Source organism: Bombina bombina, chromosome 1, assembly GCF_027579735.1.
Source record: "Bombina bombina isolate aBomBom1 chromosome 1, aBomBom1.pri, whole genome shotgun sequence".
Taxonomy (NCBI): domain Eukaryota; kingdom Metazoa; phylum Chordata; class Amphibia; order Anura; family Bombinatoridae; genus Bombina; species Bombina bombina.
The window spans coordinates 881,641,777-881,654,623 of NC_069499.1; the positions used below are offsets into that span (position 1 = coordinate 881,641,777).

Here is a 12,847-nt window from a genome sequence, read left to right on the forward strand (position 1 = left end):
CAATATTTCATGCTGTCTTGGTAGCAGTGGCAGGTTTCTTGGCCTGCTTCCCCTTGTTCCAGCCTTGCATTGGTCTCCAAGCTGGCTTGGCCTGAGAAGTATTACCCTCTTGCTTAGAGGACGTAGCACCTTGGGCTGGTCCGTTTTTACGAAAGGGACGAAAATTAGGTCTATTTTTTGCCTTGAAAGGCCGATCCTGAGGAAGGGCGTGGCCCTTACCCCCAGTGATATCAGAGATAATCTCTTTCAAGTCAGGACCAAACAACGTTTTCCCCTTGAAAGGAATGTTTAGTAGCTTGTTCTTGGAAGACGCATCAGCCGACCAAGATTTCAACCAAAGCGCTCTGCGCGCCACAATAGCAAACCCAGAGTTCTTAGCCGCTAACATAGCCAATTGCAAAGAGGCGTCTAGAGTGAAAGAATTAGCCAATTTGAGAGCATTGATTCTGTCCATAATCTCCTCATAAGGAGGAGAGTCACTATCGAGCACCTTAAGCAGTTCATCAAACCAGAAATATGCGGCAGTAGTGACAGGGACAATGCATGAAATGGGTTGTAGAAGGTAACCCTGCTGAACAAACATCTTTTTAAGCAAACCTTCTAATTTTTTATCCATAGGATCTTTGAAAGCACAACTATCCTCTATGGGAATAGTGGTGCGTTTGTTTAAAGTAGAAACCGCTCCCTCGACCTTGGGGACTGACTGCCATAAGTCCTTTCTGGGGTCGACCATAGGAAACAATTTTTTAAATATGGGGGGAGGGACGAAAGGAATACCGGGCCTTTCCCATTCTTTATTAACAATGTCCGCCACCCGCTTGGGTATAGGAAAAGCTTCTGGGAGCCCCGGCACCTCTAGGAACTTGTCCATTTTACATAGTTTCTCTGGGATGACTAAATTTTCACAATCATCCAGAGTGGATAATACCTCCTTAAGCAAAATGCGGAGATGTTCCAATTTAAATTTAAATGTAATCACATCAGATTCAGCCTGCTGAGAAATGTTCCCTAAATCAGTAATTTCTCCCTCAGACAAAACCTCCCTGGCCCCCTCAGATTGGGTTAGGGGCCCTTCAGAGATATTAATATCAGCGTCGTCATGCTCTTCAGTAACTAAAACAGAGCAGCCACGCTTACGCTGACAAGGGTTCATTTTGGCTAAAATGTTTTTGACAGAATTATCCATTACAGCCGTTAATTGTTGCATAGTAAGGAGTATTGGCGCGCTAGATGTACTAGGGGCCTCCTGAGTGGGCAAGACTCGTGTAGACGAAGGAGGGAATGATGCAGTACCATGCTTACTCCCCTCACTTGAGGAATCATCTTGGGCATCATTGTCATTATCACATAAATCACATTTATTTAAATGAATAGGAATTCTGGCTTCCCCACATTCAGAACACAGTCTATCTGGTAGTTCAGACATGTTAAACAGGCATAAACTTGATCAGAAAGTACAAAAAACGTTTTAAAATAAAACCGTTACTGTCACTTTAAATTTTAAACTGAACACACTTTATTACTGCAATTGCGAAAAAACATGAAGGAATTGTTCAAAATTCACCAAATTTTCACCACAGCGTCTTAAAGCTTTGAAAATATTGCACACCAATTTTGGAAGCTTTAACCCTTAAAATAACGGAACCGGAGCCGTTTTAAGCTTTAAACCCCTTTACAGTCCCTGGTATCTGCTTTGCTGAGACCCCAACCAAACCCAAAGGGGAATACGATACCAAATGACGCCTTCAGAAGTCTTTTATAAGTATCAGAGCTCCTCTCACATGCGACTGCATGCCATGCCTCTCAAAAACAAGTGCGCAACACCGGCGCGAAAATGAGACTCTGCCTATGCTTTGGGAAAGCCCCTAAAGAATAAGGTGTCTAAAACAGTGCCTGCCGATATTATTATATCAAAATACCCAGATAAAATGATTCCTCAAGGCTAAATATGTGTTAATAATCAATCGATTTAGCCCAGAAAAAGTCTACAGTTTAAATAAGCCCTTGTGAAGCCCTTATTTACAATCGTAATAACATGGCTTACCGGATCCCATAGGGAAAATGACAGCTTCCAGCATTACATCGTCTTGTTAGAATGTGTCATACCTCAAGCAGTAAGAGACTGCACACTGTTCCCCCAACTGAAGTTAATTGCTCTCAACAGTCCTGTGTGGAACAGCCATGGATTTTAGTTACGGTTGCTAAAATCATTTTCCTCATACAAACAGAATTCTTCATCTCTTTTCTGTTTCTGAGTAAATAGTACGTACCAGCACTATTTGAAAATAACAAACTCTTGATTGAATAATGAAAAACTACAGTTAAACACTAAAAAACTCTAAGCCATCTCCGTGGAGATGTTGCCTGTACAACGGCAAAGAGAATGACTGGGGTAGGCGGAGCCTAGGAGGGATCATGTGACCAGCTTTGCTGGGCTCTTTGCCATTTCCTGTTGGGGAAGAGAATATCCCACAAGTAAGGATGACGCCGTGGACCGGACACACCTATGTTGGAGAAACAGAATTTATGCTTACCTGATAAATTACTTTCTCTTGCGGTGTATCCAGTCCACAGATTCATCCTTTACTTGTGGGATATTCTCATTCCCTACAGGAAGTGGCAAAGAGAGCACACAGCAGAGCTGTCCATATAACTCCCCCTCTAGCTCCACCCCCCAGTCATTTGACCAAAGGTTAGGAAGAAAAAGGAGAAACCATAGGGTGCAGTGGTGACTGTAGTTTAAACAAATTTTTTTTTACCTGACTTAAGTGCCAGGGCGGGCCGTGGACTGGATACACCGCAAGAGAAAGTAATTTATCAGGTAAGCATAAATTCTGTTTTCTCTTGCAAGGTGTATCCAGTCCACGTATTCATCCTTTACTTGTGGGATACCAATACCAAAGCTTTAGGACACGGATGAAGGGAGGGAACAAGACAGGTACCTTAAACAGAAGGCACCACTGCTTGCAAAACCTTTCTCCCAAAAATAGCCTCCGAAGAAGCAAAAGTATCGAATTTGTAAAATTTGGCAAAAGTATGCAGTGAAGACCAAGTCGCTGCCTTACAAATCTGTTCAACAGAAGCCTCATTTTTGAAAGCCCATGTGGAAGCCACTGCTCTGGTAGAATGAGCAGTAATTCTTTCAGGAGGCTGCTGGCCAGCAGTCTCATAGGCCAAACGGATGATGCTTTTCAGCCAAAAGGAAAGAGAGGTAGCAGTCGCTTTCTGACCTCTCCTCTTACCAGAATAGATAACAAACAAGGAAGATGTTTGTCTGAAATCCTTAGTTGCTAGTAAATATAACTTTAAAGCACGAACTACATCAAGATTGTGTAACAGACGTTCCTTCTTCGAAGAAGGATTAGGACACAGAGAAGGAACAACTATTTCCTGGTTAATATTCTTGTTAGAAACAACTTTAGGAAGAAAACCAGGCTTGGTACACAAAACTACCTTATCTGCGTGGAACACCAGGTAAGGTGAATCACGCTGTAAGGCAGATAATTCTGAAACTCTTCGAGCAGAAGAGATAGCTACTAAAAACAAAACTTTCCAAGATAACAACTTAATATCTATGGAATGTAAAGGTTCAAACAGAACCCCTTGAAGAACTGAAAGAACTAGATTTAGACTCCATGGCGGAGCCACAGGTTTATAGACAGGCTTGATTCTGACTTAAGCCTGAACAAACGCTTGAACGTCTGGTACCTCTGCCAGACGCTTGTGTAAAAGGATAAACAGAGCGGATATTTGTCCTTTTAAGGAACTAGCTGACAATCCTTTCTCCAATCCTTCTTGGAGAAAGGACAATATCCTGGGAATCCTAATCTTACTCCATGAGTAACCCTTGGATTCACACCAACAAAGATATTTCCGCCATATCTTATGGTAGATTTTCCTGGTGACAGGCTTTCTAGCCTGAATCAGAGTATCTATAACTGACTCAGAGAACCCACGCTTTGATAGAATTAAGCGTTCAATCTCCAAGCAGTCAGACGTAGAGAAACTAGATTTGGATGCTTAAACGGACCCTGTATTAGAAGATCCTGCCTCATTGGCAGTGTCCATGGTGGGACAGATGACATGTCCACTAGGTCTGCATACCAAGTCCTGCGTGGCAACGCAGGCTCTATCAGAATCACCAAAGCCTTCTCCTGCTTGATTCTGGCGACCAGACGAGGGAGAAGGGGAAACAGTGTAAAAACATAAGCCAGATTGAAGGACCAAGGTGCTGCTAGAGCATCTATCAATACCGCCTTGGGGTCCCAGGACCTGGACCCGTAGAGAGGAAGTTTGGTGTTCTGACGGGACGCCATCAGATCCAACTCTGGAGTGCCCCATAGCTGAGTCAGCTGGGCAAATACCTCTGGGTGGAGTTCCCACTCCCCCGGGTGAAAAGTCTGACGACTTAGAAAATCCGCCTCCCAGTTGCCTACTCCTGGGATGTGAATTGCTGAGAGATGGCAGGACTGATCCTCCGCCCACCTGATTATTTTGGTTACTTCCATCATCGTTAGGGAACTCTTTGTTCCCCCCTGATGATTGACGTAAACTACAGTCGTGATGTTGTCCGACTCAAATCTGATGAATTTGGCCGCAGCTAGTTGAGGCCATGCCTGAAGAGCATTGAATATCGCCCTCAGTTCCAGAATGTTTATCGGGAGAAGCGTTTCTTCCCGAGACCATAAGCCCTGAGCTTTCAGGGAGTCCGAGACCGCACCCCAGACTGGCGTCGGTCGTTACAATGACCCACTCTGGCCTGCGGAAACATATTCCCTGAGACAGATGGTCCTGAGACAACCACCAGAGAAGAGAATCTCTGGTCTCCTGGTCCAACTGAATTTGAGGAGACAAATCTGCATAATCCCCATTCCACTGTTTGAGCATGCATAGTTGCAGTGGTCTGAGGTGTATCCGAGCAAAAGGGACTATGTCCATTGCCGGTACCATTAATCCGATTGCCTCCGTGCACTGAGCTACAGATGGCCGAGGAATGGAATGAAGAACTCGGCAAGTAGTTAAAGGTTTCTACTTTCTGACCTCCGTCAGAAATATTTTCATTTCTACTGAATCTATTAGTGTTCCTAGGAAGGGAACCCTTGTGAGTGGACACAGAGAACTCTTTTTGACGTTCACCTTCCACCCGTGAGACCTCAGAAAGGCCAATACAATCTTCGTGTGAGCCTTGGCTCTGTGAAAGGACGGCGCCTGAATTAAGATGTCATCCAAATAAGGCGCCACTGCTATGCCCCGCGGTCTTAGAACCGCCAGAAGGGACCCTAGCACCTTTGTGAAAATTCTGGGAGCAGTGGCTAAACCGAATGGAAGAGCCACAAACTGATAATGCTTGTCTAGGAAAGCGAACCTGAGGAACTGGTGATTATCTTTGTGGATAGGGATATGCAGGTACGCATCCTTTAGATCTACGGTAGTCATATATTGACCTCCCTGGATCATAGGTAAGATTGTCTGAATGGTCTCCATCTTGAATGATGGGACTCTGAGGAATCTGTTTAGAATTTTTAGATCCAGGATTGGTCTGAAAGTTCCTTCTTTTTTTGGGAACCACAAACAGGTTTGAGTAAAAACCCAGCCCTTGTTCTGCAATTGGAACTGGGTATATCACTCCCATCGTATGTAGATGTTCTACACAGCGTAAGAACGCCTCTTTCTTTGTCTGGTCTGTAGACAGACGAAAAATGTGGAACCTTCCCCTTGGAGGGGAGTCCTTGAATTCTAAAAGATATCCCTGGGAAACAATCTCTAATGCCCAGGGATCGTGAACATCTCTTGCCCAAGCCTGAGCGAAGAGAGAGAGTCTGCCCCCTACTAGATCCGGTCCCGGATCGGGGGCTACCCCTTCATGCTGTCTTGGTAGCAGCTGCAGGCTTTTTGGCCTGCTTACCCTTGTTCCAGCCCTGGTAAGGCTTCCAGGTTGTCCTGGGCTGTGAAGCGTTACCCTCTTGCTTTTCAGCTGTAGAGGCTGAAGCCGGACCGCTCCTGAAGTTACGAAAGGAACGAAAATTAGCTTTGTTTCTAGCCTTAAAGGGCTTGTCCTGAGGGAGAGCATGGTCCTTTCCCCCGGTGATTTCTGAAATAATCTCTTTCAATTCTGGCCGAAAAGGGTCTTTCCCTTGAAAGGGATATTTAATCATTTGGATTTTGACGACACATCGGCCGACCATGACTTGAGCCAAAGCGCTATGCGCGCCATAATGGCGAAACCTGAATTTTTTGCCGCCAACTTAGCTAATTTCAAGGCGGCGTCTGTGATAAAAGAATTAGCTAGCTTTAGAGCCTTAATTCTATCCATAATTTCGTCATATGAGGTCTCCTTCTGGAGCGACTCCTCCAGCGCCTCAAACCAGAAAGCCGCTGCAGTAGTTACAGGAATAATGCAGGCAATAGGTTGGAGAAGGAAACCTTGTTGAACAAAAATTTTCTTAAGTAAACCTTCTAATTTTTTATCCATAGGATCTTTAAAAGCACAACTGTCTTCAATTGGTATGGTTGTGCGCTTAGCAAGTGAAGAAACAGCCCTCTCTACCTTAGGGACCGTCTGCCACGAGTCCCGCCTGGGGTCAGTTATGGGGAACATTTTCTTAAAAATAGGGGGGGGGGGGAACAAAAGGGACACCTGGTCTATCCCACTCCCTAGTAACAATATCCGCAACCATTTTAGGGATCGGAAACGCATCAGTGTATACAGGGACCTCTAGGTACTTGTCCATTTTAAACAATTTCACTGGGACCACCATAGGATCACAATCATCCAGAGTGGCTAATACTTCCCTGAGTAATATGCGGTGGTGTTCCAGTTTAAATTTAAACGCTAATGAATCTGACTCTGCCTGATGAGAAACCTTTCCTGAGTCGGAAATTTCTCCCTCAGACATCAAATCCCTCACCCTCACTTCGGAGTGTTGTGATGGTACATCAGATAAGGCTACCAAAGCTTCAGACTGCTCATAATCTGTTCTTAAAACAGAGCTATCGCGCTTTGCAGGAAAAACTGGCAGTTTGGATAGAAAGGCCGCAAGGGAATTATCCATGACTGTTGCTAGTTGTTGCAATGTAATAGGGGCAGACGCACTAGAGGTACTAGGCATCGCTTGAGTGGGCGTAACTGGTTGTGACACATGGGGAGAGGTAGGCGGACTATCCTCATTACCTTCAGTCTGAGAATCATATATGACCACACTTTTAAGTGCAACAATATGATCTTTAAAGTGTATAGACATATTAGTGTAATTGGGACACATTCTGAGAGGGGGTTCCACCATGGCTTCTAAACACATTGAACAAGGATTTTCCTTAGTGTAAGACATGTTTAACAGACTAGTAGCATACACAAGCAGGATTGGAAAACACTTTAATCAAATAAAAAACACAATTTGAAAAAACGATACTGTGCCTTTAAGAAATAAAAGGAGCACACAATTTTACAAAACAGTGAAAAATGCACCAATCCTTTTGAAATTTTCACAGTATGTACCTAAGGCTTTAATATGATTGCACAGCAAGTTTCAGAACGATTAACCCCTTAATGCCCAAACCGGAGCAGCCTAAAGCCAACAACCGGTTAATTAACTACAGCACCTTGCCACAGCTTACTGCTGTGGCCCTACCTGCCCTTAGGGATCAGTTTTGGGGAAATAAAGCTTCTTCTAGGCCCTCAATTAGCAGCATGAAACAGTCTTTCAATTCTAACTGCGCATATGAGGCGCAGAATTAGGCCCCTCCCCCTCCACTCCGGAGTTGTGAGGCCGACAAAAATCACTTCGAAGTGACAAAAGTTATGCCATATGGATAATAACCCCAGTAAAACACTCCAAAGTGCTTAAAAAGGTGTCTCCTACGAGTATTTCTTAAATAAATAATTGATTGCCCTGCATTAATGTCAACCAGCCTATTTAGCCCTGTCATGTAAGCATTCAATTCTATACTAAGTCTGAGAACATAGCTTACCCTCCCCACATGGGGATCTTGTCAGTCTTCTAGCATTATCTCAGTCTTGTCTAGAAATAAATGACTGAACATACCTCATTGCAGTCAAGCCTGCAAACTGTTCCCCCCAACTGAAGTTTTCTGGTACTCCTCAGTCCCGTGTGGGAACAGCAGTGGATTTTAGTTACAACATGCTAAAATCATTTTCCTCTCAGCAGAATTCTTCATCACATTTCTGCTAGAGAGTAAATAGTACAAACCGGTACCATTTAAAAATAACAAACTCTTGATTGAAGATATAAAACTACAAATCTAACACCACATTCACTTTACCCTCCCGTAGAGAGACCCTAGTGCTTAGAGCCGGCAAAGAGAATGACTGGGGGGTGGAGCTAGAGGGGGAGCTATATGGACAGCTCTGCTGTGTGCTCTCTTTGCCACTTCCTATAGGGAATGAGAATATCCCACAAGTAAAGGATGAATCCGTGGACTGGATACACCTTGCAAGAGAAACCTCCTTTAACCATACACGAGGATGTTCAAACTTAAATCTGAAGGATACTACTTCAGCATCAGATGAAGGAATTATCATGTCCGAATCTGAGATTTCACACTCAGAGTCTACTGACGTACAGAAACCTTACTATCTGAATCTCTAAATTTTCTCTTGTGACTTCCCTTAAGTATAGCAAAAGCAGATAATGCCAAAGATACTGCAGAATATACCTGTGCAGAATAGATAGAGGCTTGGGACGTGAAAGGAGAAAAACTGTGACATTGTCTAAACAGCATCATCCTGGGAGACATTGGGCTCAGAAGCAGCATGGCATCTCTATCTCAAGAGATCCAGCGAAACCAAACACACATAATTGCATATTTGCAAAACAATCTTACGGCTAGATTTAGAGTTGGGCGGTAGCCGTCAAAACCAGCCAATAGAATGCGATCTCAATCTGATTGGCTGATTGGATCAGCCAATCGGATTGAACTTGAATCTGATTGGCTGATTCCATCAGCCAATCAGAATTTTCCTACCTTAATTCCTATTGGCTGATAGAATCCTATCAGCCAATCGGAATTCGAGGGACGCCATCTTGGATGACGTCCCTTAAAGGAACCGTCATTCGTCGGGAAGTCGTCGGTGAAGATGGATGGATCCGCGCTGGAGGTCTTGAAGATCAGCCGGTCGTCATCGGATTGAAGAACATAGAAGATGCGGCTTGGAAGAAGATTTTTGCCGGTCCGGATGTCCTCTTCTGCCCGCTTGGATCAAGACTTCAGCCGGAGGATGGACGTCACTCTTCAGCCCCCCGCTTGGGCTTGGATCAACACTTCGGTGGCTTGGATCAAGACTTCCGAGGACGGATCGGTGAACCTGGCATGGTGAAGATAAGGTAGGAAGATCTTCAGGGGCTTAGTGTTAGGTTTATTTAAGGGGGGTTTGGGTTAGATTAGGGGTATGTGGGTGGTGGGTTGTAATGTTGGGGGGGGGGTATTGTATGTTTTTTTTTTACAGGCAAAAGAGCTGAATTATTTGGGGCATGCCCCGCAAATGGCCCTTTTCAGGGCTGGTAAGGTAAAAGAGCTTTGATTTTTTTTTAATTTAGAATAGGGTAGGGCATTTTTTATTTTGGGGGTCTTTGTTATTTTATTAGGGGGCTTAGAGTAGGTGTAATTAGTTTAAAATTGTTGTAATATTTTTCTAATGTTTGTAAATATTTTTATAGTGAAAAACTTGAGAGGCAAAAATAAATTCAAATAAATTTAAATTTAAGATTTTAATATATAACAGAACTGTCACTTAAACAAACAGTATAGGCAGAGATGGTTGTGCACATAATTTGTTAAGAGCACATATAATGTAATAAACGCTCCCCATATACTATAACCTTCTCCTTAGATGGAACAAATTACATCTACAATAGACTGAATTGTATAGAATTTTAATTTAGCAGTGCGCTGAATAAAAAAGCTGGGAAAGCCTGTTCCCAGCCGGAAAAGACTGAGAGGCGGAGTCACATGACCAGACCAGGCAAAGTACAGAAATGGCGACTCAGCTCCTTCTCAAAGAAGAAGGAAGCGGGAAACGGCAACAGCATGGAAATGAAGCGCGCAACAATTTTCTAACATCGCGCTTCATTTACCATATGAAACAAGCCCCAGAAAATACAATTTCGCTGACCCTGAGGCTGCCCTTAATGTACAAGACAGAGCACTCCGCTAGAAAAACGCCAACGAGCTGCGCAGAAAAATACATAGTGCGCAAACAAATCTTAATACTGTGAAACCAACACACCACATAAAAGAAGAATAGTAATATAGAAGAATCATTAACCCTTAAGGTGCCCCTAAAACATACACATGAGCCCAACAAAGGGTAACAATAATTTAGCGGTACCGTTCACCATTTAGGTGACTCTAAACATACACATGTGCCCAGCAAAGATTAACAGTAAATCAGAGGAACCGTTAACCCCTTATGCCTTTAAACACATGAGCCCAACAATCAGGGGATCCCTATTAACCCCTAGTCTCCTGTCACCATAAAGTGCCTGCATCCTGCCAAAAATATCCTACTAAAGGATATATCAGTCCCACCTAATGTTGCAGAGAAGGCTCCTTAACCCTTATAGTGCCAGTCTCCCACCGAGAAGACGAAAAGGCACTTACTTGCAGTCTGGCCGTTCGGCAGGAGGACAGCCTACATGATATGAGAAGATGCCACTCCTCACAGAGACCTGTAGAGAGAAGAAAGAACATAGTAAACCTACTTGGACTTTCTATACCATGGGCAGCAACAATGTTAGGAAAACACAGCAAGGCCCAGCTTGCAAGTTCCTAACTGCTTTAAATCCACCACTGCCCTACTGAAGAGACTAACGTGGAGTACGGCTATACCCAATCTTGCAAGGAAAGATCAGTGCAAACCTACTCTGGCTTTCAAAAATCTTGATTGAAGTGAAATAAATCCAATCTCTCAGACACCAAAAACTTCACCTCCTCCTTGCACCTAAGGCAAAGAGAATGACTGGGGGATGTGGGAAGAGAAGTGATACTTAACAGTTTGACTGTGGTACTCTTTGCCTCCTCCTGCTGGCCAGGAGTAGTATTCCCAACAGTAATTGATGAAGCCGTGGACTCACTGTATCTTAGGAAAGAAATAGGACTTTCAGTGATCACTTTGCAAAAAAACGTGCTAAACTTATCCTTTCTGTGTTGCGGCCTGCTCGCTAAACTCAGCAGCTCCAACTGCCCACAGCACAGCGCTCTGAGGTGACATTTCCACTTCCAAGCCAATAGCCAAGCTAGCATACAGAACAGTGACATATGGCTAGCACGGCTATTGGTTTAGAGATGGAAACGTCACCTCATTAAAAAAGAGAGCTGTGCCACGGGCGACCGGAACTGCTGAGCTTAGTGAGGAGGCTGCAACACAAAGAGAATAAGATTTGCACACTTTTATACAATGTTTTATAAAAGTTACACCTGCGTCTAAAAGTTCAGTGGACAGTAAAGTCAAGTAAAAGTCAAGAAAAGTGTCATGATTGATATAGAAAAATGCAATTTTAAACAATCTTCTGTTTTACTTCTTTTATCAATTTTTTTTATTCTCTTGGTATCCTTTCTTGAAGAGTAAAAATATATGGGCTAAGGAGCAGCTATGCACTACTGGGAGGTAGCTGAACACATACGGTTAGTCAATGATAAGAGACATATTTGTTCAGCCACCAATCACCAACTAGCTCCCAGTAGTGCATTGCTGCTCCTGTGACTACCCAACCTAGGTATGCTCTTTAACAAAGGATATCAAGAAAGTAAAGCAAACTTAAGAATAGAAGTAAACTGGAAAGTGCTTTTAAATGACATGTTCTAGCTGAATCATGAAAGTTTAATTTTCATTTTTTTGTTTCAGTTTTCTGTCGAAAGAAATAAAGTTTACAATAAGTATTAAAATATTTATTGTAAACTTTATTTTTTTCGACAATAATGGAAACAATACTGTAAGTTGCAATTGTATTATATTTTCAACGTGCTCATATTATATAAAACCTTATCAGCAGCAGATATGGTTTAAATTGAAATATAAAAAGACTATCACCAGAAGATTAGAAAATCCATTATTGTTGGTTTTTATGCTATTTTTTTACTTAGTAAATAAAAAACCATACCATATAGGACAGCACTAAAGCACATTTTATTTATTTATAAAGGATTTTGGTACTTTAATGTTCATCTCAATAAAAAAAGAAAAAAAAATCCTACCTTAACACTTTCTAAAATTATATAATTTTCTGCTATCCATAGCACAAATTAATTGCATAGCTTAACATAAATTTATTTAATTAAAATTTGTGCAATAAACTTTGAAACATTTTAATATTAGCTAATTTTAGCTTAAAATTGGCTAACATTTTAGCCGGGTGGTCAGTAAAATCAGTCTATTAAAAAGCTCCTGGGGAGAAAACTGTAGATACTGTTCACTGGTCCTAAGACCACCTTGATAGTTCTTTATGAGGAATCTAAATTTGTGTGAAGTGATTTTATTTTTGAGAGGTAGGAGATATGTTTCAAGTACCAAAACATGCCAGATTTATACTGTTTTAAGATGCCAGTGTCTTTTTCAGTACACGCTTATAAAAGGTATTCAAAGAAAGTGATATTAATGTTACCCAGCATGAAATAGCAATCCCCTGAATTTAACGACAGGGAAAGGCCAGGAGTTTCAATGTCCCAGGCTATCTTCAGGGCTACATTCCAAGTGGAGGGGTCTTGGTCTTCTGCATGTTCTTCATCTCTGTCTGAAAGAGACAAAAGGTTTATGGGTAAACATGAGTTGCTTCCACTAAAACAATTCACCTTGATTCACTACTAGAAAATGTGTAAAGGAATAATAAGATGA

The 12,847-nt window shown here is 42.5% G+C and overlaps 1 protein-coding gene across 1 annotated transcript in view; it reads right to left on the minus strand.

Moving 5' to 3' along the window:
* The window catches only part of FTO (FTO alpha-ketoglutarate dependent dioxygenase), a 568,183-nt gene that overhangs the window by 455,943 nt on the left and 99,393 nt on the right, over positions 1–12,847 (minus strand). The window contains 2 exon segments of the mRNA XM_053715751.1: positions 10,618–10,685; positions 12,598–12,746. Of these exon segments, the coding sequence (XP_053571726.1) occupies positions 10,618–10,685; positions 12,598–12,746 (217 nt within the window).